Source organism: Neophocaena asiaeorientalis, unplaced genomic scaffold (assembly GCF_003031525.2).
Source record: "Neophocaena asiaeorientalis asiaeorientalis breed wild unplaced genomic scaffold, Neophocaena_asiaeorientalis_V1.1 scaffold232, whole genome shotgun sequence".
NCBI lineage: Eukaryota > Metazoa > Chordata > Mammalia > Artiodactyla > Phocoenidae > Neophocaena > Neophocaena asiaeorientalis.
The window spans coordinates 358037-385417 of record NW_020175672.1 but is presented as its reverse complement, the minus strand read 5'-3'; the positions used below and the strand labels follow the sequence as shown (position 1 = coordinate 385417).

The 27381-nt window shown below is 50.5% G+C and overlaps 2 protein-coding genes across 8 annotated transcripts in view; one reads left to right on the top strand and one right to left on the bottom strand.

Annotated features, from left to right (window-relative positions):
• Positions 1-3099, top strand: part of IL18BP (interleukin 18 binding protein) — a 14452-nt gene extending 11353 nt beyond the window's left edge. The window contains exon 7 of the transcript XR_003001326.1: positions 2951-3099. The gene's annotated coding sequence lies outside the window, so the exon portion shown is untranslated. The remainder of the gene's footprint in view (positions 1-2950) is intronic.
• The window catches only part of NUMA1 (nuclear mitotic apparatus protein 1), a 75396-nt gene that overhangs the window by 6687 nt on the left and 41328 nt on the right, over positions 1-27381 (bottom strand). For 6 of the 7 annotated variants that reach the window (XM_024731807.1, XM_024731805.1, XM_024731806.1 and 3 more), the window contains exons 2-17: positions 24788-24861; positions 19710-19795; positions 14892-14971; positions 13508-13590; positions 12833-12913; positions 11434-11521; positions 10005-10125; positions 9308-9465; positions 8901-9018; positions 8704-8821; positions 8261-8401; positions 7180-7302; positions 3629-7027; positions 3113-3154; positions 1502-1570; positions 21-134 (exon numbers count right to left, since the gene is read on the bottom strand). In XM_024731807.1, coding sequence (XP_024587575.1) covers positions 21-134; positions 1502-1570; positions 3113-3154; positions 3629-7027; positions 7180-7302; positions 8261-8401; positions 8704-8821; positions 8901-9018; positions 9308-9465; positions 10005-10125; positions 11434-11521; positions 12833-12913; positions 13508-13590; positions 14892-14971; positions 19710-19795; positions 24788-24829 — 4863 coding nt within the window. In that variant the 5' untranslated portion in view covers positions 24830-24861. The remainder of the gene's footprint in view (positions 1-20; positions 135-1501; positions 1571-3112; positions 3155-3628; positions 7028-7179; positions 7303-8260; positions 8402-8703; positions 8822-8900; positions 9019-9307; positions 9466-10004; positions 10126-11433; positions 11522-12832; positions 12914-13507; positions 13591-14891; positions 14972-19709; positions 19796-24787; positions 24862-27381) is intronic. The other variant, XM_024731809.1, reaches the window with a different exon arrangement.

Below are 27381 nucleotides of genomic sequence, written 5' to 3'. Positions count from 1 at the left end.
GTGGGCTGGACTAGGCTCCTCACCTGCAGCTTGTAGTGCTCAGCCGCCTGCTCCTTCTGGCTCAGCTGGGCCTGCAGCTCATTCAGCTGGGCCTGGAGGCGCTGGGCCTCTTGCTGGCTCTCACCTCCCTGGGCCTGGAAAACACAAGAAGGGCTGATCAGGGCTGCTGGTCTGTTTGCTCCGCCCGAATCCATAGCCTCCTGGGCTCCATGGATGTTTTCAGACTCCTGCCTAACCTCTCAGGACACACAAAAAGACCTTTTACCCGCTCCCAACTCCAGCCTACCAAAACACCACACACCCCTCGAAGTGCACCTTCTATAGGAGCTTTTCCTGTCCAGCTAATGCCATTTCTGGAAGAGTTCTGGCAGCCTGCCTTTGCTTCTTTGAGACCAGGCACAAACCATCTCACTCTCTCCATGAGTACAGTCTCCCCGAGGAGGAAAGGCACTGATCCCCAGGGAACACCAGGGTGCAGAGCATGGAGCTAGGCACACAGCATGTGTGCTCTCTGAGGACACGTGAATTCATTTCTCCTCAAAACCACTCTAGGAACTAACTATCTCCACTTCAGAGATGAAGAAACTGAGCTCAGACCTTGAAAGCAAATTGACCAGGGCCACAGTAACTAAACAGCAGAGTAAGACTTGAACCTTGGTCCACCTGACTCCAAAGCCTGTGTGGGCTCATTTATGATGCCGGCACTGCCTCCTATCCAGACCATAGACTCCTGGGGAGCAGGGCCTGTGGCGGATTCTCTGTCCACCTTCAACACCAGCAAATACCACGTCTGTAGCAGGCACTGGACAGGGCCATCCAGATCCAGGCTTACCTCTCCACATCTCCCAGCACCAGGAAGGCCCCTAAGAAGAGTGTAATAAGCAGCTGTTTACCACGTAATTGTGACATGGTGTGGAGTACATGGCAGTGAGCTGGGGAAACAAAGCTCTGAGCTCCCACCAACTCCTGTGACCCTCCCAGGGCCACTGGTGCCAAATTCCTTTGCCCCTAACTAAAAGCTGTGACGCTGCATATTTGCTGCAAAAAAGCAAATATTAAACCAAAGAAGGTGACATCGTTGAAAGCATTAAATTGCATTGTAATATTAAACGTTACTGACGCTCCTCCCTGAGATTTAGCAGCGCAACCCAACTGAACTTTCTGCAGTGATGGAAATGTTCTGATTTGCCCTGTCCAGTACGGCAGCCACTAGCCACACATGGCTACTGAGCAGTGGAACTGTGGCTAGCGCAACTGAGAAACTGAATTTTAAATTTCATTTCAATTTAAATAACCACACATGGTTAGTGGCTACTGTAGCAGACAGTGAAGGTCTGGGGGTTGGGGGCCACTCCAGTCTTCCCTCGAGAGCTCCCAGAGGCACAGGCAGGGCTCCTGAGGCTGCCAGGCCCCAGGGTGCCCCAACCCAGGGGCTTAGCACCTTCCCTCCCCGCTCGACCTGAGGCCAGCAGAGGGCAGGCCCATCCCCCAGCTGTCCCACCTTCAGCTTCTGCTGCTGCACCTTGCTGGCTTGGTCATGGTCAGCTAGCTTCTTACTCAGTTCTTCCACCTGGGGCAGGAAGGGAAAAGGAGAAGAGAAGACTCAGGGAGGCCTTCCCCTGGATGTCCAGACAAATTACACGGTTTTCCCCAGACCAGTCCCCAGTGTTCCTGGAAGAAGAAACTCAGGTCCTTTCTCTGCCTCTAATTAGGGAACGGCCTGCTGCCCAGGCTGGTCAGCAGGACGTTGAGTGATGTGACCCAACTCAAGTGCTGCCAGAGCCACCTGCCTGTGCTCGCCTCCAACCCCCACCTGCAGAGACAGAGACAGCAGAGCCAACTCGGGAGCCGACACCCCACCACGCCCTACTGCCGCTCCAGCCCCAACCTTCCCGGGCCAGACAGGACCAAGGGACCCAGTCTACCACTCCAGCAGACGTACTCAATGAGTGCCCATCCCCCCTCCTCCCAGAAACGGCCAGAGAAAAAGCCAGATGCTCGGACCTCTTCCCAATATCCACAAGCCGTTAGGGTTGGTGCTAGCAGTGTGGCTGCTGTGATTAGCACTGGGGGTCAGGCTGCTGGAAGAGGAGGGCAGGGGCAGCACATGTACTCCAAGCCCACCCCACTCCCACAGAGAGGAAGAGCGAAGGGAGGGAGGGGACGAGAGGGAGCATAACAGCCACAAACACTCCTGGCTCCCCCAGGCATTCCAGGAGCTCAAGCATGAACAGCAAAGGTGAGAGGCAAGGGCTCCATTGCTAACTGTTTGCTATTCAGTTTGACCTTCCCCATCATCTCAGGCTCCTCGGAGGAGATGATGGGAGGAGAGAAGGGCCGACTCCTCAGCAGGCCCAAGGTGACAGGGTAGGAGGAGTGGTGGAAAGCGTGCTCCCACTAAATACCAGTTCAATAGCTTTGACATCTAGGGCAGCAGAGATCCTTGTGAGGGTGCGGCCCCCAGACCTCCCCTCCTCTGACTTGTGGGAGCCCCTCCTGCTCCTCTCAACCTTGGCCTTCCTGCTCCCAGACATCACTACTCCCTGCTCGGGGTGAAAACCCCAGAGGGTGATGGGCAGGCATCCTGAGCTCACAACCACCCTAATCTATGGGGACCTCCTGCACATCATCTTTCTGGTTTCTGTGGGAAAGAAGGGGCCTGTGTTAAACAAGGCCCATGGGCATCCTGCGAGTCCCCACAGTTGAGTACCCAAACTTGGAGCAGGTCTTGGAGGTTCAGGAATCCCAAGAGCAGTCTGTCGCTGGATCTGTTATGGGAAAGATGAAGCCTACCCTACCCCTCATCCCTGACAAGCGATGACAGCACAGAAAAGTGGAGAGGTCGACCTGGGATGGGTGGGATGAGGCCTGAGAGAGGGTCTAGCACACCGCACTCTGGGGTGGCCTGGGCCTGGGTTCCACGGCTTGACCCTGCCCCCTTCACAAACAGTTCACTACAGGAGCCAGCGGAGGCAAGCTGCAGCCGGGGTCATGCACCGAGACCAAAACAGTTCACAACAGGAGCCAGCGGAGGCAAGCTGCAGCCGGGGTCATGCACCGAGACCAGTCACCGCTTAAGCAGCCAGCATTTAGCGAGGACCTCAGGCATTACCTGCTTAGTTTGCTCTCTCTGAAATAACTCTAGCTGCTCCACCTGTGTGTGGGGAGGAGCAACGGAGACAGCATGAGATGGGGGCCTAAAAGGCACTGGCCCTGGTGCCAGGCTGACCTCACCGAGGCTCTAATCTTCCCGTGGAACTAGACGTCTAAAAATTTTTGTAAGTGCTAGCTCGGGTCATTCTAGTCGCCGGTGGCTCTCGGGGCCTCCACTGCAAGTGCGCCTCCTCACGACACTGTGCCTCAACGGGCTGATGGCCTTTGCAGCCTGACTCTCCAGGGACAGAGGCTTCGGAGAAAAGGAGGCTACTGGTATTTTCTGTAGGCCAACGGGGTGGGGGCAACAGACTTGAACTCTACCAGTCACCTCTCTTCCTCTGCCACCCAGTGAGTGTGGGGAGACAAGACACTCTAATCATGTGGGAGCCGGAGGCCCAGGAATGCAGAGAGACAACGTCCCCCCCTCCCGCAGGGCTGCTCTCTGGGGGCGTGCTTGAGCTGGGTGCCTCACCTGGGCCGTGAGTTTCTGCCTCTCCTCCTGGAAACGCTGCCTCTCCTCCAGGACCTTGACCTTGGCACCCTCATACTTGGCAGTCATCACCTCCAGCTCCCGGGCAGAACTCTGTGCCTCCCGCTGCATCTCGGCCAGACGGGTCTCAGCCTCAGCACGCACAGCTGCCAGCTCTTGGCCGTACTTCTCCCGGGCCTGGTCCAGCTCCACTTCCAGGAACTGCCGGCCGAGGTTGGCCCGCTCGCCCAGCCCCCGGTTCTCCTCCGCCAGCAGGCCATGAGCCTTCTTCAGCATGCTCAGCTGCTCTGCGTAGCTGGCCTTCTCTGCCCGCAGCTGCTGGGCTGCTCGCTCCTGCTCTGCCACCTTCTGCCGCAGGGGCACCAGCTCCCCGAGCTCGCGCTGGGCCCGCAGCAGCTCTGCCCGCAGCCCACCGGCTGCCTGCTTGCTCTGCTCCAGTTCCTCTCGATGGCGTTTCTCAGTGGCTGCCTGCTCAGCCTGCAGCTGCTGGCACAGGTGCTTAGCGGGCAGCAGCTCGCTCACCAGGGCCTGTGTGCTGGTGTGCTCAAGCTGCAGGGCAGAGAGGGCCTGCTCCTTCTGGAAGAACTTCTCCTGCCAAGCCTTCAACTCTTGGCCCAGCTCTTCCGCTCGCTCTGCCTGCGAGGCCAGTTCCTGCCTCAGGCTCTCGGAAGCCACCCGCTGCTTCTCCGCCTCCTCCCGGAGGGTCTGGACCTCCTCCCGCAGAGCGGAACTGCGTTCCGCGGCCCTGGCGCTGCTGCTGGCCGTCTCTGCCTGGAGCAGACGCAGCCTCTCTTCCAGCTTCTGACTCTTCTCTGACTCGGCAATAACCAGCCGCTTCAACTCCTTGCTCTCGCCTTCCTTCTCCAGCACCTGGCGGTTCAGGATGGACACCTCCTCCTCCAAGCTGCTGATGAGGCTGTTTTTCCTCTCAGCCTCCTGCTGACTCCGGGCCACCTGTGCCTTCCACCCATCCTCAGCCTTGCCGTGCTCTTGGGCCTTGGCGCGGAGGGTGGCCAGCTCCCTCTGGGCTGAGGCTAAGGTGTCCTGACCACTCCCCAGCTCCTGGGCCTTCTGCTCTAACTGGTCCCGCAAAGTCTCCAGAGCACTGGCCCGCTCCGCGTGGGAGGCGCGCTCAGCCTCGAGGCTGCGCTCCAGGCTGGAGGACTTCTCCTGATACTCGCAGACCTGTTGCTCCAGCCTGCTCACCTCTGCCCGCAGAGCCTCCAGCTCCGGGCCTGTCTGCTCCGTCTTTCCGGTAGCCTCAGACTGGGCTCCCGACCCGGAAGCGTCTTCTCGGCTGGCCGTCCCTAGAGACTGTGGGCACTCCTCCTCTTTCCCGGCCAGCTGTTCCTTCAGCCGCTCCACGGTCTGCTGAAGCTCCTTCAGCTCTGCCCCCTGAGCTGCCTCCTGCCCACGAAGCTTGGCCAGCTCCTGATCCTTCCCCTCCTTTTCCATCAGGGCGCGGGCCAGTGCCTCCTGCAAGGCGGCAAACTCCACACGCTGCTCGTTGAGGGCATTCTGCAGCCGCATCTCAAGCTCGGCCTTGGCGGCCTTCTCCAGGGCAAGGTCGGCTTGGGCCCGGCCCCGCTCCTGGGTCAGCCGCGCCACCTCCCTCTCCTGCTGTCCACGCTCCTCCTGCTGCTGCCCCTGGCTCTCCATCAGCGCGGCACGCAGCCTCTCCAGCTCACTGCCCATTTGCTCTGCCTCACGCTCCATGGCCTGCAGTGCAGCCTGCGTGCTGCAGAACGGGCGTCCCTGATGCTCTTTCAGCCACTCCGACTCTCTGTCTCCTGCCCTGGGCGGCTCCTTGAGTAGCTCCTGGGAGGCCGTTTCATGCTGCTCACCCGCCTTGCGCACCAAGGCCTCCAGGCGGACCACCTCCTTGCTGGTGGCAGCCATCTTCTCCTGCAGAGCGGACAGGTCGTCTGCAAGCTTCTGGGCCCTGACCTCCTTCTCCTGGACCTGCTGCAGGGCCCTGGCCAGGCTGGCGTGGAGCTGAGCAAGCTCACTCTGCTGCCGGCTGATCTGGAGCTCGCTGTGGGCCTCTATCCCTGCCACCTTCTCCTTTGCCTCCTGCAGCTCCTGGCGGGCCTTCTCGCATTCCTCCTTCAGGGTCATCAGCTGTTCCTGGAATATGGCTCCGTACTGTGCCTCCTCCTGCTGGCTGTCCTCGTACCGCTCACGCCAGGTGGCCACCTCCTTGGCAAGCTGCTCACACTCACTCTCAGCCTCGCGCTGGGAGGCGATGGCCTCAGCCAGCTCCTGCCGCAGGGCTTCTGTCTTGGCCTGATGGGCCTCCCCGAGCTGCTGCAGTCGGGCCTCCAGCCCCCTGCGCCCAGCCTTCTCTTCTTCCAGCTCCTGCTGTTCCTGCTCGTGCTGCTCCACCAGGCTCCGGGCCTCCGCCTCCAGCCTGGAGATGCATCGCTGCTGCTCTTCCAGGATGTCTGCAGCCCTGTGCTTCTCCTCTTCCAGGCTGCCCTTGGTGACCTTCAAGGACTCCTCAAGGGCCTGGACCTGCTCCTGGAGCTGGGCCTTCTCCTGGGCCACCGTTTCTCTCTCGGTTGCTTTTTGCTGCTCAGACCTCAGCTGGGCCTTCAGCTCTGCCACCTGGGCCTGCGCCTCACACCGCTCCTGGTGGGCTGCCTCAGCACGGGCATGGAGCTCCTCCACCTTCTGGCTCAGCTCTGCCTTCTCCCGCCGGGCCTGTGTCACCGAGGTCTGGGCACTGTCCCGGGCGTCACTAGCAGCCTGAAGCTGCTGTTGCAGGACCTCCAGCTCAGCGGCCTTCTCCTTCCCCAGTGCCTCCAACTGCTGGAGGGCCGCATCCCTCTCCCGTAAAGAGGCCTCCCGCTCCTCAGCCGCAGCGGCCAGCTGCTGGGCGTGGTCTCGCCGGGTGGCCTTCTGCTCCTTGGCGGCCTCTTCCATCTGCTGTTCCTTCTGCTCCAGGCTGCTGCTCAGCTGCTCCACCTGCTGGCGGAGGCTCTGGGAGGCCTGTTCCTGCCGCTGGAGGGTTTGCGTGAGCTGCGCCTGCTCTGTTTGGGCCTGCTGCTTCAGGCCAGCCAGTTCTTGATCCCGCTGCTGGACGGTGGCATTGAGGGTGGCGAGCTCGGAGGTCATCGTGGCCACCTGGGCAGACAGCCGGGCCCCCTGAGCCTGAGAGGCCTGCTCCAGCTCTTCCTTGGCCTGGCCAAGGTTGGACAGGGAGCCCTGCAGCTCGGCAATTAGGCTGGCCAACTGCTGCTTTTCTTCTTCAAAGTGGCTCCGCTCGGCAAGCAACTTGGCTTCCCGCTGGCCCAGCTCAGTCTCCAGCACCTCCACTCTGGCTTGGAGCTGGGTGTTGTCTGCAGCGAGAGTGGCTGCCTCTTGTTTGAGAGTCTCCAGCTGGCGAGATAAAGAGACAAATGGGGCTCAGCATGACTCCTCGGTCCCCGGGCCCCTCTGGGGATTGAGGACCGCCAGGAACCTGAACACGGCAAACGTGGGTCTGCAGCAATCCCAGCACACAGGTCTCACCCCTGCCCCTGAGATCCTACCTGCAAGACATCACCCAGCACCTCGCCCTTCTCCCGGGGTGGGTTCTCCCGCAGCTGGGCCAAATGTTCTTCTAGCTGTGAAAGTTTTCCCTGAAGGATTTCATTCTTCTCTTCAAGGCATTTCTGGGAGTATACAAGAGCCCCATGTTAACAGAAGTGGAACAGGCACCGGATTACCACACAAACCCTTTTGAACATCAACAAAACATAAGACCCTATTACCTTATTACCAAGATCTCCTTTTGCCCTGACCTAGGGGAAAACTTGCAGAAATCAAGGACCTGGGACCATGAGAGACCTGACTCTCTAGCCCTGGTACCAGGGCTCAGTTAAGTCAAGTGACCTGCTCATTTCTTCTCCAAGGCTGCTGAGTTTACTCCAGATTTCCTCACTGTATGCCCTTCCTCACTCATGTCTTGACTCTCAGATAATCCAAAAACCCATCAGCTTAAAAATATCCCAACAGCCTGAGCATCAACAGCAGCAGCAGCCCCTGGTCCCCTGCCCCACTTTACACCACTGTTCACTAAGTACCTACAATAGGCCAGGCACTGTGCTGGGTACCTCTCTGAATTTCTAACCTACCCAACAGATCTGGGAGGTAGCTACTACCATCCCTTTTTTTTTTTTCTACAGGGTAAGAATCTGAAGCTCAGAAGTAAAGTGCTTTGCCCCCGGGCTACATGGTTATTAATAAGTGGCAGAGCTGGATTCTTAGTAGCAATAATAAATAACAGTAACTAATTCACTGAGAGCTCACTTTGCACCAGACAACGTGTGTTCAGTGCTCCACATGCATTATCTTACAACGGATGATGAGGCAGCTACCCATTCTTTTTCCCATTTTAGGAAAAGGATGCCTAGAAAGAAGTCAAGTAACTTGTCCAAGAGCCACACCTTGTAAACAGCAGAGACAGGATTCCTAGGTGTACTGGCCTGAAGCCCATTACAGCACACTATTAAGCCTTGAAAAGTAGTCAGCATAATTCCCAAAGGCCCCAAAGAATAGAGCGGTAAACGGAATTCAGCTTTGAGTGTGTGGTCAAGACTGTGGCCCTGACCTCCCCAAGCAGAGGGTTACCTTGTCCTGCAGGGCTGTGCCGAGCTCCTTCTCCAGATGGGTCTGCTTCTCCACCCACTCCCGAGTGGCCTTGCTGTGCTCTTCTGTCAGTTCATTGAGGGCTCCCTGTAGTTGCTGCAGGTGACTGGCAAACTCCCGCAGCTGAGACAGACAAGAGGGAACGCCCATCACCCAGGGTCAAAACTGCCAACACCACTGCTATCTGCCCCCTGAGCTCCAGGGCCTGGACAGCTCCCATTAGCCTTCCAACCTTCCTCAAACCAATCGCAACTATTCACGTCTCAGACTCGGGACTACAAATCAAAACTTAGGGCCACCAGCCGGTCCCTGGCAGCAGCCGGTTACGGAATGAGGACATTCTCCTCAACCCTCTTTGGGGGAATTTTCCAGACCAATTCAAGCAAAGGGGCTTCCAGGTGGGGGCCAGAAACCTCAACACTCACCTTAAAGGAAAGGTCCCCATTCTCTTCAGAAAGCTGGTTAATTTTGCGATCCATCTGGCTCTTCTCTGTCTTCAGGTCCTGGCACTGCCTCAGAGTTTCGTGGAGCCGTATGGTGAGGCTGCAAGGGAGGGGAGCAGTGAGGAAAGAGCACATCTCCCCTGCCCGGGGACTGCGAAGGACGGTAGGGAGCACTGTACCTCTCATTCTTGCCACGGAGCTCCTCAAGCTCCCTGGGCTCCAGCGGACTGGCTGCCTGCTTCTCGTGCAGCAGAGCCAGGCGGTCGATGCGCTGCTGCATCACGGCTATCTGCGCATCTGCCCAGAGGAGGGGAGGACAGAGGAGAGTTAGCACAGGACTAAGGGGAGGAGGGGGAGGAAGGAGGAGGCGTCCAATCCCGGGGAAAGGAAGGAGGGTGGCAAGGACAGAACCAGCTTCCAGGAGGTCAGCCTGACAGGCCCAGGGCTGAGCTCTAAGCATCCGGGCCAGCAGAGGCGACAACACGGAAGACAGAGGGGCCACGCCTCAGACAAGCCCAGCACTTCCCCGGATGAAAATCCCAAATGCTGCCCGTTAACACACATCTGCCAGCCGCCAGCCACCTACCCTTCTCTGTGAGGAGCTTGCGGTTCTCGGCCAACTCCAGCTCCAGCTCATCTCGATTATTTCTCTCATCTGCAAGCTGCTTCTTCAGCCGCCTCATCTGGAATTGTGGGGTCTGCAGAATGTCACCCATGGGGGAGGCTGGAGAACCTGGGAGGAAGCTGAGGAAGGAGATGGTCCAGATGCCATGGTCAGAAATCGACGTGAGGGCTGAAGCTACCGACCACAGGCGGGGCTGGGGGAGCCCGGCCCTATGGTTGTGAGCACCGGCTGCGGGGCCCAAACACCTGGGGTCTGTCTGCAGTGCTACCTCGTGCCTTATGACATGACCCTGAGAAAGCTTTTCTTCTTCCTCCAAGCCTTAATTTCTCTATGCCCTCCCCCGCCCCCATCGCTGCAAAAGGAGTGCATTCCCTTTGCCTCTACAGAGCTGCACTAGGAGAACGGACTTTAGCACCGTCTCCAGGGAAGCAAGAAATTCCATAAACAAAGAACAGCCTTTGAGAGGCCTTCTGCCGAGGACAGATCCCAACCAATTCCCCCATTAGCACTGGGGCAGGGGAGGGCATCCCAGATCTACAAGATACTCCAAGCACTCTTGATGGCATAAGGGGCTGGTCAACAGCTTAGCCTCTAGGATGCAGGGATCTGAGGACTGGATGTTGAGGCCCCATCCCAGGAGAAGAGGCCCAGCACATACTTGTTCCCACTGGAAGAGGCGACTTTCTGTAGCTCTAGGAAGCGAACCTCCCTCTTGGCCTGGTGGCTGGGTGGGGAGAGCTCTTCAGAGATGGTGCTGGAACAGGGGGAAGGGACAGGAGCTAGAGGGGAAGGAGTAAACAAGCCAAAGAGAGGTTAGTAAGAGGGTGGACAGATTTGCATCTTTATGCAATTTGAGAACTCGCCTTAGTGGGAATGAATCCAGACACTTATAGGTAAGCTGCAGAGGGAGGCGCTTGGGCAGAACTTGAAGCCTGGTGTCTGGGTTACCCAGAGGTCAGTGCCCTAAGCCAAATCAAGCAAGGGGCTTCTGTTTCCACAGATCACCAGCACTCAAAGAGCACAGTGAGGTGACTGTGTCCCCCGTGCTCAGAGACTGGACCAAGTGCTCACGCTTTTCCCTGAAGCCAACCCTGAGCAGATCTCCTCTCAGCCCCAATGACCTCTCGAGTCAGAACCACCAGCCTCCTTGCTGAAGCCCTCCATTCTGAAATTGTGTACTGCCAGCATGACTTCTTTCTCAAAACCTCCTCTTCCCCTGGTTCCCACGGTGACCTTCACATGGCCCTCCTACTTCTAACACCGGGTCTCCGTCTCCCTCACCTGCTCCTCCCGCCTCCCTCTCCCACCTGCCCTCCAAGCCCCAGAGCTCTGATGGGGCCCGTGTGCTCTGCCCACAGTGCCCAAGGCTTCAATGGCCATCCATACACAGACTCGCAAGCCCACAGCCTGGCCCAGAGCCCTCTCCTGCATTCTAGACTCACATCTGCAACATCTCCACCTGAAGGGCTGACGAGGAACCTGAACACAAGGAACATCCAATTCAGTGGCTGGATGAACGTGCCTAGACCCACACCTTACACCCTGTTGCTGTCAGACGGCTCTTCCAAACAGGCAGCACTCCCACTCTTTCTGATGTACTTCCAGCAAGACACTTGGTAGATTCGATATCTCCCTGTTCTAGCACTTATTCCTTATCATACATTCTGGTTTATGTATCTGCCTTCCCACCTAGAACACGGGCATTATGTAGGAAAAACAATTTTCTAAGACTGTGTACTCCCAGCTTATAAACCTAGAGTAATGACTGTTTAAACTATAAAAAAACAAAAAAAAGAAGTGTGTGTGTGTGAGGGGAGCAGGGGCGGGTAATCAAGGAGAACCCACAGCAGACATGATCACTTATAAATGTTCTGCTTAGCTGCTGCCAGGCGCAAGAAGGAGCTCTGTGGGAACTGGGATGATGGCAAGATGGCCCAGAAATCAACTTACCCCCTTACACACGTTTCCTAAGCACCAACTCTGTGACTTGTGTTGGGGCAAATCCCCACTGCACTTCCTGACAACTCAGCATCCTAGCACTCCCCAGCTCAGAAAAGAGAGGATCCTTGGGAGTGATCCCAACTTACCTTTCTGTAAGAAGTTCTCTGAGTCCTCATTCAGGTTTAGCCCATCCTCATGGTCCAGCACAAATTTGAGAATGACAGCTAACTCAGCCTGGACCACAGAGAAAGAGCATCATTTAGGTGTTCGGGAGGCCCGAAGGGATGGAGGGCACCATCCTGGCCGTGCCAGCCCTAGGAGCCTGCTGGAGCCCATTCTTCCTCTCAGACCTGAAGACCCATGGTCCAGCCAAGAACACTCCACCAGAGACATGGTCACCCTACTTGTCCCCAGCCCCTCTTCTCCCCTAAAGATGCACCCCGGGTGAGACAGAGGTCCAAACTGACTTCGCTCCTGACCATGAGAGGAGAATGGGCAAGCGAAGTAATGCCGTAGAGAGATTTTATACATAACCCTGCTGGCCTCTTCCAGCTGGCCTCACTGTTGTTCTCTGTCTGAGTGAGAACTCCTCCAGGGCTCATCCAAAGCTTAGCCACCAGCAGGTATAATCTTGCCTTCTCTGTTTGAATTCCAAAGCTACAGAGTTTATCTGATTTTCCTGGCCATCTCTATAGTTCCTTATTCCTTTAGAATTTGTTTCTACCAGGTCTATGATCAGCTTGGAGCAGAGAAAAGGTTAAAGAAAGGAAGGAGCCACCCATGCCTCCCACGCCACTACAACCCCCAACCCCAGAGACGAGCCATGAGCTAAGTAGTACGAGATGGGATGACTCAACATTTCTACCACCACGTGAAAGGCCACAGCTCTCTGGACACTGCCCCACCAGTCACCTACATTACCCACTGTGGCATCCCAGCTGCTTCTGCTCTGGAAAATAAAGGACAGCTGCTCATATAGGAAGCAAGGAAAACATCAGGACCCATATGGCAGGTAGTTCCTGGAAACCAGGTCAATTCCCTCTCTAATGAAACAGATGCACCAACTCTTCACTTAGGGACCATGCAGAGCAGGGGAGAGGATGTAACTGCTCTGAGCTAGACTGTCATGGCGGACAAAGACATTCTCACTAATCCTTCCTACCAGAGGAAAAGAGGAAGAAATGGAGTGACAGTTTGTGTAAAACACACACACGTACATACGGGAACACATATACGGAGAAAGAATAATTTCTATGTATTATCCAAACAGTTCAGGTACAGGTACAGTTAAATTTACGTACATGAAAAGGACTTGGAAGTATATCCTTTAAAAGTTAGTAGTTATTGCTGAGAATGAGATTACTGGCAACTGTTATTTCCTTCTTTGTGCTTTTCAATATCTTCCCGACTTTCTATAATGAATGGCTATAACTACTATAACATAATTTTTAAAAAGAACAACATATGCTGTTTAAAGAAAAACAACTGGAATGAGGTAAAACACAGGCAAGACCTGCTGGGTGGGGTGGAGGCACAAGGGCTTACCTGAATCTTGTATTCAAATTGTTCCCAGTCCCTGGGACTTCTGGAGCTCATGGAGGAGTGGTATAAGAGCAGCATGGTCATCTACAAGCCAAACAGGAGGCAATCACTGAGCAGGGCTCTCTTCTCGGTCCCCAACCCCTGCCCCACTCTGGGGACTCTGAGCTATTCTGAGACCCTTCCAAACCTCCTAGAATTCAGCAGCCCCAGGCCGCTGCCCTTAACTGCATCAGGAATCACTTGATTGAGGACTCAGTGCTCACTGTGCAAAAAGCCAGGTGCCAGAATTCCTGCATAACTAAATTCCTGGACTCACGGAACCCTGGGTATGAAGCTTAAGGCATCATCTATAGGCCAGCACCCAGAAACAGAAGAGGGAATGAAGTGGACTGAGCTAAAAAGAAAAGTGTGACGACAGCTGGGTGAGGCCTGATTCCTGCCAGGTCTCCATTGAGGCCACAGTAATGATCTAGTCAACCTCTCTGTCATAAAGGTGGGCTCCTAAAATCCTTGGCTGAACCAGCCTCTGCCTCACTAGGTAGCTGCCTGGACCTACCGCCTACCCCCACGAGGCCCAGAAATAAAGCCCCACCACTTCTTCTGGGTTAAGAGAAGGCCCCTCTGCAGGCCCCTCTGGTGCCGCCCTCCCCCCAGACCAGTCTGGTATTCCACGGGTACCTTGGCAAGTTCCAGCTCTGATCCCTCCATCACCTTCTGCACTGACACCAGGCGTTCTGGAGAAGAGGGATGTTTTCGGTTTTCTGTAATGACAACAATGTAGAAAACAAGGTGAATTTCCTGGGGACCATCCCTGAGATCATCAGAACACCTCACAGTCAGAGGAGCAGAATGGCTGGTGGGACCAGGAGATGCAGGGCTCCTTATTCCTAGGTCCCCTCTCGCCCAACATACACGTTTCCACCTGAAGTTATTTCTATCCTGGATTGGTCCAAGGACTACAGTGATAGTTCAAGAAGAAAGGAGGCTGGAATTCACAGCAGCTCTGGGGCCTGACATTGCACTCACCTACCCACGCACCAACTCCCACTCAGCACCACAGAGGAGGAGCCCAGAGATTCCAGGTCACTCAAGAGTCTCATTCCAACTGCGGCTGCAGAGGAAGCCCGCCTGCAGCTGAGTCAGACCAGGGCTGGGACACCTGGTTCTTATGCTGCCAGAGGGGCAGGGCTCAATTACTAACACCCTGCTTTATCTAAATCCATTATCACCTTTCTTATAATTCTCTTGAGCTGGGGATGGTAGATAGCTCCCGTGTCAAAGATGAGAACTCTGTCCACAGCTATATGAGGAAGGGGAATTGACAAGTGCTGTGCTAGAAGCTTTGCATGTGTTATTTTTTTAAAATTCATTCACTCATTCATTTATTTATTTGGCTGCACCGGGTCTTAGCTGCGGCATGCGGGATCTTCGTTGCGGCATGCGGGATCTAGTTCCCTGACCAGGGATCGAACCCAGGTCCCCTGCACTGGGAGCGCGGAGTCCTAACCACTGGACCACCGGGGAAGTCCCGCATGTGTTCTTATTTACTCTATCCATCAACCTTAAGAGCAATTACTATGATCTTCATTTTAAAGACAGGGAACCCATGTCCAGAAAGGTCACACAAACAGTAGAGTAGAAGGGCCAAGATTTCAACCTTAACCTGCCTATGCCCCTATACCTATCACCTAAGCAATTAATTCAATGTTATCAGGGGAAAATGTTTTTCTTGCAAGGGGAAGAGGGTAACATGGATCCTTCTGTCTCCTTGCAGTGGGAGGAATGGGAGCCCAAGGTAATGAGTCCCCAAAACCGACCCTCTGGCTCTACCTGGATCCCGAAATGGGCTCTGGGACTGCAGGGACACTCCTCCCTAACTGGTGCAGGCATCACCAGGCCCAGGGAAGCCACCCCAGTTGTACTCATCTTGGTGGTACAGAGTGGGCAGCCTCGAGCCTTTGCTCCCCCAGATACCCAGGACCTGGTTCTTCCAGGTGCAGATACCCAAGTCCCAGGAGCTGAGGAAGCAGCTCCTTCCCAGCTAGATAAGAAAGGTGCTTACTCTGCAGAAAACTGCACACAAATTCCAGTCTCTCTGGCACCGGCTGCTGCAGGATCTGCTGCCCTTCGTCAGTGCCATGGCTAGAAAAAGAGCAAGTATTAGCACCAGAGTACTTAGCAATCCTTCCCTCCTTGCTACTGCATTACATACCACCTTCCCATCCCTTCAGGCTGGATCTGTGCTGGATCTGGGGGAGAACCAGACCAGACATTGGAGGCAGGGGAGAAGATACCATGACACCATTTAGCCAGAAGGAACTGTGTCGTGGTTGAGAAGTGGGGACTTGAGGCATGAGGTCCTCCTGGAAAAGATGGCATTTGTGAATATCAAAAAGCTCTGTGGGAAGGGGGTCGAGAGGCGATGGAGGCAGCACAGATGACTGGCAAGCTAGGACTGACAGCCTTCAACAGCTCAAGTGTAAAATGTCAGGATGCCTGCGAATGTGGCTAGAGTACGAGTCAGAGAGGACTATGGAAAGGGAAAAACAGATCTAAAAACTGAAAGAACAGGAGGGAACGAGGCTCTGAAGTGACAGGGCAAAGTTCACCACACACTGAAGGCTGAGGTGGCCTCCAAGAGGCCAGGCCAAGGGACAATCACTCTCCATCTGTGGCCTTTGCGGTGCTTGTGTTTGTTTAAGTGGAAAGGCAAGCCAAGTGTGGAGAGCAATGAGGGCAGGGAGGCAGCAGGGGGCGCTCTCACACTGCCCTGGCCCCTTGACCCCGGCCCCTCAGGCTAAGTGCAGTTTCATTTTCGGAAGGGACTACCCTTACGTCAAGTTAGAAAGCTGACTTTTCTGTCTAGGCTACGGCTGAAGACACTGATTGAAAAGCCGCCTGTTCTTCAGAACCTGAATCTCTAAGTTTCAGTCAACTTTCTGGAGGGCAGGGCAGACTCTAGAATCCTCCAGTGCCAGACATCCTGCAGAGCACAAGAAGCATCCCAGGCAAGAACACGAGAGTAGCTCCCTCCAGCTCCCATGGGATTACAAAGGCTTCTTCCAAGTGAATCCCCCACAGAAAGCACTTTGGGTAGCTGGTCTGTGATTAGGGACACCTACAAAGTCTTTTATAGATGCTAATCTCCTCACAGACTCCTGAAAGAGCCATCTTCCCTACCCACCCACAATCTGGACTGTTGGACGCTCTTTGCCCTCAGCACAGAGTAGTAATTTACCTAAGTGTATTCCATTGGATAAAAATAAACAGGGTTCTTGAGCTAGATGTTTGAGAAATACTGGGTTAAACCAAACTGAACATTTTCTAAAGAAGGTATAAATACGCATTATTTCCTAAACCTATCTGACCACAAACCTCTTCTTTCCCCCACTGAGCCCCTGGGATAAGTACGGGTGCATGGAACATGCTTTGGAAAACACGAGTCCTGGGGAAATCCAGCTCATCCTTTAAGACGGCACTCAAGTCTCATCTCTGGCAGGAAGCCAAGCAGAACCACTGCTAGTCACGTCTCCCCTCTCCTTCTCAGGAATTCCTACAGTACTCACGGATACAGGTGCATCATTTATAACTGACCGCTCTTTGTGAGCTGAAAGCTAGGAACACAGCAGGTGCTGAGTACACATCGGCTGACTGACAGATGAGGAATACCTTTTACTGGGAAGAGCAGAGGTCAATGTCAGTAAGACAAACGTCAGAGCTTTAAGTTTTCTGGAAAAATGCTTCCACTAAACTTTGCTATGCAAGCCTCATAGATATCAAAGAAATGGGACAGCCTTTTTGCTTTAGGCTATTCACCACGCACAGGAAAACAGAAAGGGAAACTCATCAGAGGGGTGGAGCCCAAAGAATTCTCCCAGAGAGAAGGCCAAGTGGCCAAGGAACAAGCTTTTGTTCGATTCCCACAGCTTCTATCTGCCACCAACCCTGCCATCCTCCACTGCCTTCCCCTGAGAACTAGGTGTCTGGTTTCAGTGAGCAACAGCGGGAGCATCACAAATGCATCAGCCAGAACACGTTCACCAAGAACGTCTGTTTTCCCAAAGGAAGTTGGTCTGAATCATCCTGGATTTGAGATGGAAATCAGGGTTAACCTGGGATTTCAACAGCCCCTCCATCCAACACACACACACACATTCTCTCTCTCCCCCCCACCCCTCCCCCCCCACATCTCTTCTATTCTAAAGCTCAGGCAGCACCTTAGAAAACAACTTGGAAAATGGGCATCTTGAATTTTTGACCCTCCTTATGAAAATTTCCCACAGGGTCATAAACCTACAATGGCTACACCAAGGACATACATCCTCACCCCTGGACACATCTACTGCTCTTGTCATCAGGCCAAGGAAATTTATCTCCTCAAAAGCAAAAGCTCCTTGATCCATTCTTAAGTCCAAAAAAAGCATGCTGCACCCTACTGTGTGTTACAACAAGGCACATCATACCTGGCTGCCTCTCCTTTAGTGATGTTAACTTGTAGGTTAGGTATTGCCAGCCTAACAGTTTTACTGGCCATTGATGTTAGCTGTTGCCTAGATCTACTACTTTCATTAGGGTTTGCAAAATGATGATTTTCATTAGGAGTGGCAAAATGATGATTTTTTTTTTTTGCGGTACGCGGGCCTCTCACTGTTGTGGCCTCTCCCGTTGCGGAGCACAGGCTCCGGACACGCAGGCTCAGCGGCCATGGCTCACGGGCCCAGCCGCTCCGCGGCATGTGGGATCCTCCCAGACCGGGGCACGAACCCGCGTCCCCTGCATCGGCCGGTGGACTCTCAACCACTGCGCCACCAGGGAAGCCCCAAAATGATGATTTATAGGTAGTGCACAACTCCATCTATATAGTATCCTTGAAAAAAAATCTTAAGCTAATTAAGTTTAAGATCTAATTACCAGTTTATAGGCAACAAGGGGAAGAACAAGTTAAGTAGTACCATAAAGACACAATTAACAAAAGTCAGAATTTAGGAGATTCTACAGGATCAAAAAAAAAAGGAGTGGGGTATGGAGGTAGAAATGAGTAGGAAACAAGACTGGGAGGGCCCCTGATGAAAGCTCTGAATACCAAGCTGCAGATTTTATATTTCAACCTGCTGGCAAGGAAGCGCCGCTGAGGTCCATCAGCTGTGGAGCATCACAATGAGAGCCCTGAGATCACAGGTACAGGAACACCCTGGAATAAGGACAGTTTAGAGAAGAACGAAGTCTCCAGGCCCTGGTATCCAGAATGAGGCAGAGGAAGGGATGTGAGAAATCTAAAGGACACACTGAGAGGATGGTGACCAATTAGAAATCCGTGCCCAGGTGAAGGAGGAATTCAAGATGATGTTGAAATGGCCTGTCTGGGTAACCGGGAAATAAAACGGGAGTGTCCAGGAATTCCCTGGCGGTCCAGTGGTTAGCACTCGGCACTTTCACTGCCAGGGCCCGGATTCTATCCTTGGTCAGGGCACTAAGAACCCGCAAGCTATGCGGTGCGGCAGGAAAAAAAAAGAAAGAAAATGGTAGTGTCTGTACCAAAATAAGAATACAGTGACTTCTTTCACTAAGGTAGGTGGGCTGGTTAGAGCCACAGGGACTTCTAAGAAATCATACTGGACACCCCATTATCAATGTAAATCTCAAAAGATTAAAAAAAAAAACACTCTAGCAAACCCATCTGTCATGGGGCACTCAGCCCCACTAGACTTTGCTGATAACAGAGTATCAACTACATTTTCATTCACTCATTTTCACCAACAAACATCAATTAAAACCTAATCACTGCACTGTGCTAAGCTAGGTATGGAGGACCCGAAGATGAATTAGACCCAGATCCTGCCTTTGACAAGCTCAGTTCTACCTTCTTTCCCTATCAATGAGCTGCTGCCTATGAACCTGCTTCACAGAGATGCTGAATCCCTGACACCAGTTCCTACCCGCTGTGTGTGAAACGCAAACACCCTCAACACTTCAGATCTTGGTCTGAGGGACCTCCCGTCTATTGTGCTTCCCTTTAAACAGGGAGGGTCGGTCCTCTCCACTGTCCCCCCAGTTCCTTATATCATGGCTGGCCCCTACTTTTGCCCATAGCACAAAGAAGTAAGAAGTTTGTCAGTTTTGCCCTTCATAATTGCTAAAAGTTGAGGATACAGGAAAAAGGGTGAACCACATGAGCTTTAAAAAGATAAATGTACGTTACAGCTTGACCCATCTTTGCTGGGTTCCAGAAAGGTAAGGTATGAGGAGGAGGCCCCACTCCACTCATTTCCCAGATAACGGTGAAGTTCAAAGGAAATGTGCTAAAGACACAGATATAAAATTTAAAGGCCTAAACTAAAATCCTGGCTACATGACAAGCAGCTTATCTAATGCTAATTGACCTCACAAAGCAAGTTAATGAGGCAGGTGAAAACCCCGGGAATGCTATAATGGGTTAGAGAGGGGCATGTCTGTGCTGTGCTAACAAATTAGAGATTTTTAGGCGCTACTTACTTCCCTCAAGTTTAAAAGCTTCCCGTTTCTTCTTCCTGGGCCTACAGGTTGCAAAGAGGGCTTGTGAGATAAGGATGAGTCACGAAAAGAGGGCTGTAGAAGACTCCCATTGAGACAGAGGACGGAGCCCCGGAGCAGGCTCCCGGAACATTGTGAGAACACGGAGACTTGGAAGCTCTTCTGCGAAAGAGTGAAACCTCTCTCATAAAGATACACAATGACTGGAGAACGAGGTCAATGTGTTTTGCCTCTGGGGCCCACACTGGCCTAGACATCCCAGTCCTGCGGTGCTTTCTGGTCACAGCTGTCAACAAGGAAACAAATGCAGTCCCCACCCCAGCATGCAGCTTCACTTGAGAGACTGGAGAGGGATGTGGCACAAACTCACATGCTGTCAATGATCCTGAGGAAGATGCTGCAGTCCTGGAGCTGCAGCACGGCCTCCACGGGGTCAGCCACGTGCAGACTGTTCACCTGCGAGGCAAAGGGAAGAGCCTGGTGAAACCATCATAAGTGCAAGAAGCCCCGGGGAGGAGGGGGGCGGAGTTCCACTCCCTTCCCCAGGTGTTGACATTCTGTTTGTTCCAACTGCCTGTAGTTGTAACTAAAGGAATGAGAGAACATGTGATTCTAGGACTTTTAACTTCCAGCTCAACCACTAACAGCCACCTGAATGCCGCCATCAGAGTCCTTCCTTTGGTTTCAACTAAATAAGAGCTTAAATTCTCCCAGAATGTTCCAGCACTTGGGGTGTACTTTAAATATAATTAGGCATAAAATGGTTCTACAAGAATACTGATAGTTTCTAGAAGAAAATCGAACCACCACTGCCTCTGAAGAGAGGAACTTGATGGTTGGGAGTTGAGGTAGGAAAAAGGCTTTTTATACTCTAGCCCTTTGTATCTCTTGAATGGTTACATTATAAACCTTCGTAGCTCAAATTTTTACAGCTAAAATTTACAGAATGTTATAGCTCTTGAAATTTGAATTTTGCGTCTACTCAAAATTTACATTATATACTACATATATTTTATATACTCCCACACAGATAAAAAATCTTGTGATTGATGCATTTTAAAATTCTTTCCAGACATGAAACTTCAGCTGAGGCAGGGAGAAATGATGAGGCAACAAGAAGAAGAAGAGAGGAAGGGAAAGAAAAGCTAGGAACCCCAAAGAAAAACTTGTCAATATCCAATGGCCTCTCCCTTTCCTTGCCTTCAGGCAGACATTCACCTAAATCAGTCTTTCCCACTAGAAAGTTCACCAGCAGTCACATGCAAATGAAACAGGTACACAGATTATTCAACAAGCATATATGGCTGACTTCTACAGGAAAACCTCATAAATTCCACAGGTACCAAGTTCAGAAGCCCGGGCTGAAGTTCACCTTTGTAGTACCTTATTAAGAAGGAAGGGTCTGCTAAGTCAATCACACATGCAAGACTGAGGGAGAAGGGAGACTTATCCTGCTTTACAAGTTATTTTTTAAAACTTCAGCATAGTGGTTATGCACAAAGGAGTAAATTCTATTTATAAATGTGCTCTTTATTTTTCTAATTGAAGTATAGCTGATTTACAATAACCTGTTAGTTTCATAGTGATTCAGTATTTTTGCAGATTATCCTCCATTATAGGTTATTATAAGGTAATGGGTATAATTCCCTGTGCTATACCGTATACCCTTGTTGCTTATCTATTTATGTGTAGTAGTTCTATATCTGTTAATCCCTTACCCCTAATGTGTCCCTCCCACTTAAATGTGCTTTTCAACAGGCACTGGGCTGGGGGCTCCCAGACAAGGATTTTTGAGTCCAGCTCCTCCACTAACTTGCCAGGAACCTTTGTTATCAACTTTGTTTCTTTCTGTGACTGTTTTCTCACTTGTCAAACTTATCTACCTTAAAAGACCAGTGTGTGTTCAAATGGGATTGTGAATGCAAGAACACATTACGAAATAAAAGTACTAAATGCAAAGCACTATTATGGTTATGAAGTAGATCCAGCAACACTTCTACTTCTTAACAGTTAAATTAGCTGACTGCACTGGAGGATCAAGAGGATTAAAAAAAAAAATCAGTGATTCAGCTACAGAAATGATAGTACTTATTTCCATTAAATAATTTTATATTAGAAAAACTTCTAGATAAATCTAAATTAAAATAGGTTGAGGGACTTGCCTGGTGGCACAGTGGTTAAGAATCTGCCTGCCAAAGCAGGGGACATGGGTTCGAGCCCTGGTCCAGGAAGATCCCACATGCTGCAGAGCAACTAAGCCTGGGAACCAGAACTACTGAGCCTGCACTCTAGACCTCGCAAGCCACAACTACTAAGCCCGCGTGCCACAACTACTGAAGCCCGTGCACCACAACAAGAGAAGCCACCGCAATGAGGAGCCCGTGCACCGCAAAGAAGAGTAGCCCCTGCTCGCTGCAACTAGAGAAAGCCTGCACACAGCAACGAAGACCCAATGTAGCCAAAAATAAATAAATTTACTAAAAAATTTTTTTAAAAAATAGGTTGAAAGTAAAAAAAATATTTAAGTGCAGAATATAAAATACGACCTTCTCACTGGACTCTTAAAGATAATAATTGATACCACCTTTGGGGGGGTGCTTAATCTAATTAGAAAAGGCCAGTGTAAATTTTCTAGGAAGACTGAATATTACAGGCCAAGGTCCCTTTCTACCTGCTGAAAATGAAGAGACTGCATGACTTAAGCATCCAAAAACCATCTTCTTTTAATATCTGCAATCTAGGTAAAACATTCAAGGGCTGTGAATGCTCGTTCGCTAACAAGATTGAAAAAAATCATACCAGTTAGCTGATTTAAAGTCACTTAAGGAATCTGGATTCATCTCATACCAATTAAGTAATAATCCAGCAATAGTTTCTTTCATGGATATAAAAATGTATTTTCTTCCTGTGCATTATTTTGCTCTCAAATGATAAATCATTTAAAAGTTGAATAAGTGAAGAAGCTCCTTTATCTCTAGTCAGGGTATAAAACGTGAGAGAGGACCAAGCTCACTGAATAAGTGCCTGTAAGGCTTTCCAGGTCATTTAAGGTGCCTGAATCTTTTTTTTTTTTTAATAAATTTATTTATTTGTTTTTGGCTGTGTTGGGTCTTCGTTGCTGCACGTGGGCTTTCTCTAGCTGCAGCGAGTGGGGGATACTCTTCATTGCAGTGCGTGGACCATTCATTGCAGTGGCTTCTCTTGTTGTGGGGCATGGGCTCTAGGGCAGGAACCCTCAATAGCTGCAGCTCACGGGCTCTAGAGCGCAGGCTCAGGAGTTGTGGCGCACGGGCTTAGTTGCTCCGCAGCACGTGGGATCTTCCCGGACCAGGGCTCAAACCTGTGTCCCCTGCATTGGCAGGCGGATTCTTAACAACTTCGCCACCAGGGAAGTCCCAAAGGTTGTTGAATCTTAAAGTTCCCTATATTCCCTATAACAATATACTCATTAAATTGCTGGGTACAGAATAATTTCAAGCCATACTTTAAGTTAAATAAAATATAAATTTATTTTTACATTAGAAAGTAAATTACTGAAAATTTGGAAAACAGAAAAACTCCACTCACTAGTATTTTAATACATTAGGCTCTGGACACACAGGCTCAGCGGCCATGGCTCACGGGCCCAGCCGCTCCGCGCCATGTAGGATCTTCCTGGACCGGGGCACGAACCCGCGTCCCCTGCATCGGCAGGTGGACTCCCAACCACTGCGCCACCAGGGAAGCCCACTTTCAGCATTTTGATATATTTCTTTCTAGTCTTTTTTCCTAAGTCATTTTTTTAAAAAAATCACAGTTGTGATTGTCACACGCGTGTGTTCTATGCCACTCTTCTGGCTACCAAGCATTATTCCATGTTGCTACAGTGTCATAAAACCCACTTTAGCTGCCTAACTTTTGTTTAAACTGAAAGATTATATCTAACTATATTTTAACATATTAATGCATGTTCATTGTGATTTTTGAGAAAAGTATACAAGTATCTGCTGTTAAATAAAACTAGTCTTGTGTCTGTTTTTCTCTGTAAAGGTAGTAGTCACTATAAAAACAAGCCTAGGACCAAAATAAATAAACTGATAAACTTAAAACAACGCGGCTAAACGATCCCCTAATATTCAGTTAATCTACTGAACTAGACACAGAGACACAACCCAACCAGCCTTCTCCTGGGGAAGAAGAGATAATGTTTCTAATACAGACATAAAACACTGAAATGTAAATATAAAACATAAATATAAAACAACCATTTTAAACTGTACAACTAAAGTTTGCATCTATTTCAGAAACTGAAGACTAAGGATGCACATTTTGTATGCTAAATACATACTTCCTGACTACAGATTTGACAGTGATTAAAGACCCTGTTTTATTAAACCCCTACCCTCCTTGGAAATTAAAAATTCATTTCCTTTAAGGATTCTATAATTCTTTCTTGAAGTTTGCTCTTTAATTGGCCCTGATTGGTCAATAGGGTGACTACTAAAATACCCTTTACCAAATAGCATGCCCAAGCAATATTTTATTTATTTATTTATTTATTTTTTGGCTGCTCTGTGCAGCATGTGGAATCTTAGTTCCCCAACCAGGGATCAAACCCGTGCTGCCGGCAGTAGAAGTGCAGAGTCTTAACCACTGCACTGCCAGGGAAGTCGCCCAGGCAATATTTTAATATTTAAGTGCTTTTTACAGACATTATCTTATTATCCTCACAATAATGATATATTATTTTATTTTTAGAATATATTAAAAAAATTTTTTTCTTTCCATTTTAAAAATGAGGTGCTGAGAGACTAAGTAACTTGTCTTGGGTCACACAGGCTAGAGCAATGATTCTAAGCTGGGCTGTCTGACTCTAAGGCCCATGCGTGTCATCGTTACACTCCATGGCCTCTTCTGTTTCTCTGTAGTTCCCGATGCTCAGCATTATTTTTTCATTTGCCATTGTCTTGGGCAGAAGTATATGAAAAGACCTAGCAGAAGAATTTTGGTGAAGTAATCAAGAAGGCACCAAGAGGACAATGGAAGCTCACAGAAACGTGGTAAGGAGAGCCAGGAGAACCTTGCCCTGAGATTAAAGGCCTTTCAAGACCAAAGTCCCTACATGCCACTGAAATTCAGTGTCAACGCTTTTTCAGAAACATGCACAAGGAAATGCACAAGAAATGGGTTTCCATGCTGCTCTGCAGCCACCCTTCCCATGACCAAAAAGGAATAATATACCTCAGAGAAGCCTTTTCTAAGCTACACAAGTTGTGGATCACATGTCAGCAGCAACATCACTGAAAATAATAAAAGTTAAAAACTAAGGGGAAAGGCAAAAGAAAACTTATTTCCTTTGTCTGGAGAGGATAAGACTCTACATAGCCCTGACTCCTAGAAAACTCCTCTCTCACCTCTCCCAAGCCTCCTGGAAAAGTCTGGCATGCAAAGGAAAGGAAGACCACTCACCCAAGAGAGGAGTGCAGCTGCCCGGGTGGCATGGAGCGTCATCTTGCTGAGACCAGACAGTCACCCTGATGCACCTGGAACCCAAGAGAAGAGGCAGTACAGTTAATTATATCAGATATCCACGATGAAGGAAGAGGGGGGAAATGGTTTCACTTACCAGCTCTGAACACTTAAATAAGTCACTCTTCACTTGGCACTTAATCTACCAAGGGACCATGGGAGTTTTTAGAAAGCTCAGAGTACACATCAAAATTACTATAAAACTTACTGTGTCACAGCTGACAATAAAGAACCCTGCATTTAATTCAATGTCCAGAAGCTCTACACACAATCTCTCTGTCCCTTAGAAAATACAACATTCAAAGCTGGACTTCAACCCTACTCTTTGGGATGGTGGTGCCCTTAAAACATGGAACAAACATGGTTTTTCAGACACACCTAGGTGTGAATGTTGATTCCATGTGACCATGGTCTTGTGACCTTGGACAAGTAGCATAACTTTAGTCTCAGTTTCCTCATCTGCAAAATGGGACCTGCAAAAACCTCTCTGGGTTATGTGATGCTTCAAGATAAAGCAGATAAAGCAAACAGCACAGTGCCTGGCACACAGTACGTATTCAATAAATGATCACTGTTCTTAAGCAAAAAGGTTGATTTCTGGCTCTTTCTGCAGGTACCCAAAGTCTACCTAATAAACAATAACCAAGTCCTTGGGGGAAACCACTTCAAATTCTGGATTTTTATATCCCCCACAAAAATGTCAAAGACATATTTCAAATGGGAGACTGGATGAAGCCAAATCCAATTCTGGGGGAGATCCCATGGGACATTTAATGAAAGATTAGGTACTGGGTCCGGTATTCTTACCCCAATTTCCCTTCCCAGTGGGAATCAGCCATCTGCCTGCTAACCTGCTCAAGAGACCACAGACATGGTGACTAAATATTCCCCAACACCTCTTAGCATGCCCCCATAGTTCCCACAAATCTTCCTGGGAGTAATCAGCCCTACCACCTGCCTACTACTGCCACAGGTGTGCTAAGTTTGTCACTACTCCAGTAGAAGGAGGAACAAGAGTGGTAAGAGCCACATCACCTATAACTCTCCCCACATATCAGCATCTCCAAGGTGTGGGTTCTGTGGAACCAACATTTGCTAAGTACTTTCTGAATACAAGGTGCTGGGGATAAGAAAGACACCATTCTTGTCCATAAGGTGCTCACTGTCTAACAGTGAGGAAATAATAGGGGAAAGAGATACATAAATCTGATAATCCACTACCCATCATCTCTTGAGGCCTTCCTATGCAAGTGTACTCTGCTTTATCAACCAACGAAAAAGGTTATTTTCTTAGTCCTTACATATGTTCATCCTGTGCTGGAAGCTTCGTGGGAAATGGGAGACAATGACATGGTCCCTGCTTTGAGGGGCTTACAGCATGGTGAGGAGTAAAGGTAAACATATGAGAAGCGGACTTCCCGAGGCTTCCCTGGTGGCGCAGTGCTTAAGAATCCGCCTGCCAATGCAGGAGGCACGGGTTCAAGCCCTGCTCTGGGAATATCCCACATGCCACAGAACAACTAAGACCATGCGCCACAACTACTGAGCCTGCGCTCTAGAGCCCATGAGCCACAACTACTGAGCCCATGTGCCACAACTACTGAAGCCTGCGTGCCTAGAGCCCATGCTCCCAACAAGAGAAGCCACCACAATGAGAAGCCTGCATACCACAACGAAGAGTAGCCTCCACTCGCCACAACCACAGAAAAGCCTGCGTGCAGCAACAAAGACCCAACACAGCCAAAAATAAAATAAAATACACTTATTAAAAAAAAAAGAAGTGGACTTCCCTGGTGGCACAGTGGTTAAGAATCTGCCTGCCAATGCAGGCGACACAGGTTTGAGCCCTGGTCTAGGAAGATCCCACATGCCACTGAGCAACTAAGCCTGTGCACCACAACTACTGAGCCTGCGCTCTACAGCCCACGAGCCACAACTACTGAAGCCCACGCATGCGCCTCGAGCCCGTGCTCTGCAACAAGGGAAGCCACTGCAATGAGAAGCCCACGCACCGCAACGAAGAGTAGCCCCTGCTCACTGCAGCTACAGAAAGCCCGCGGGCAGCAACGAAGACCCAACGCAGCCAAAAATAAATTAATTTTAGAAAACATATAAGAAGCATGAAATAATAGAAAAAAATAAGTAAATGCTAAATATAACTAAATGCTAATTATAATTAATTGTTTCCTGACCCTGCAAAACCCAACGTGATTCCACCTGTCATACAAACATCACAATCTTGGAAATGAGCCAATTCACCTAGGCTTTGGCAAAAGCAAGTGAAGTGATTAAGGGAGTTCTCAGGATGGCAGAGAAGCTAAGGGGCCTATGTTTTCCTCAGTTTTGGATGATTTTCATTCAGCATGGCCTATCTGTGGGCACTGACTGCCTTGCTCCCTAGGTAGGATTAAGGCAGATAAGTCTCAACTACTGCACTGCAAAAAGGCTTTTCTGGTGGTTGGCCAACCTAAAGTTAGAAGGACCATGCTTGGCCCTTGGAGTGAAGGCAGAAATGTCCAAATGCTCTACTGGGG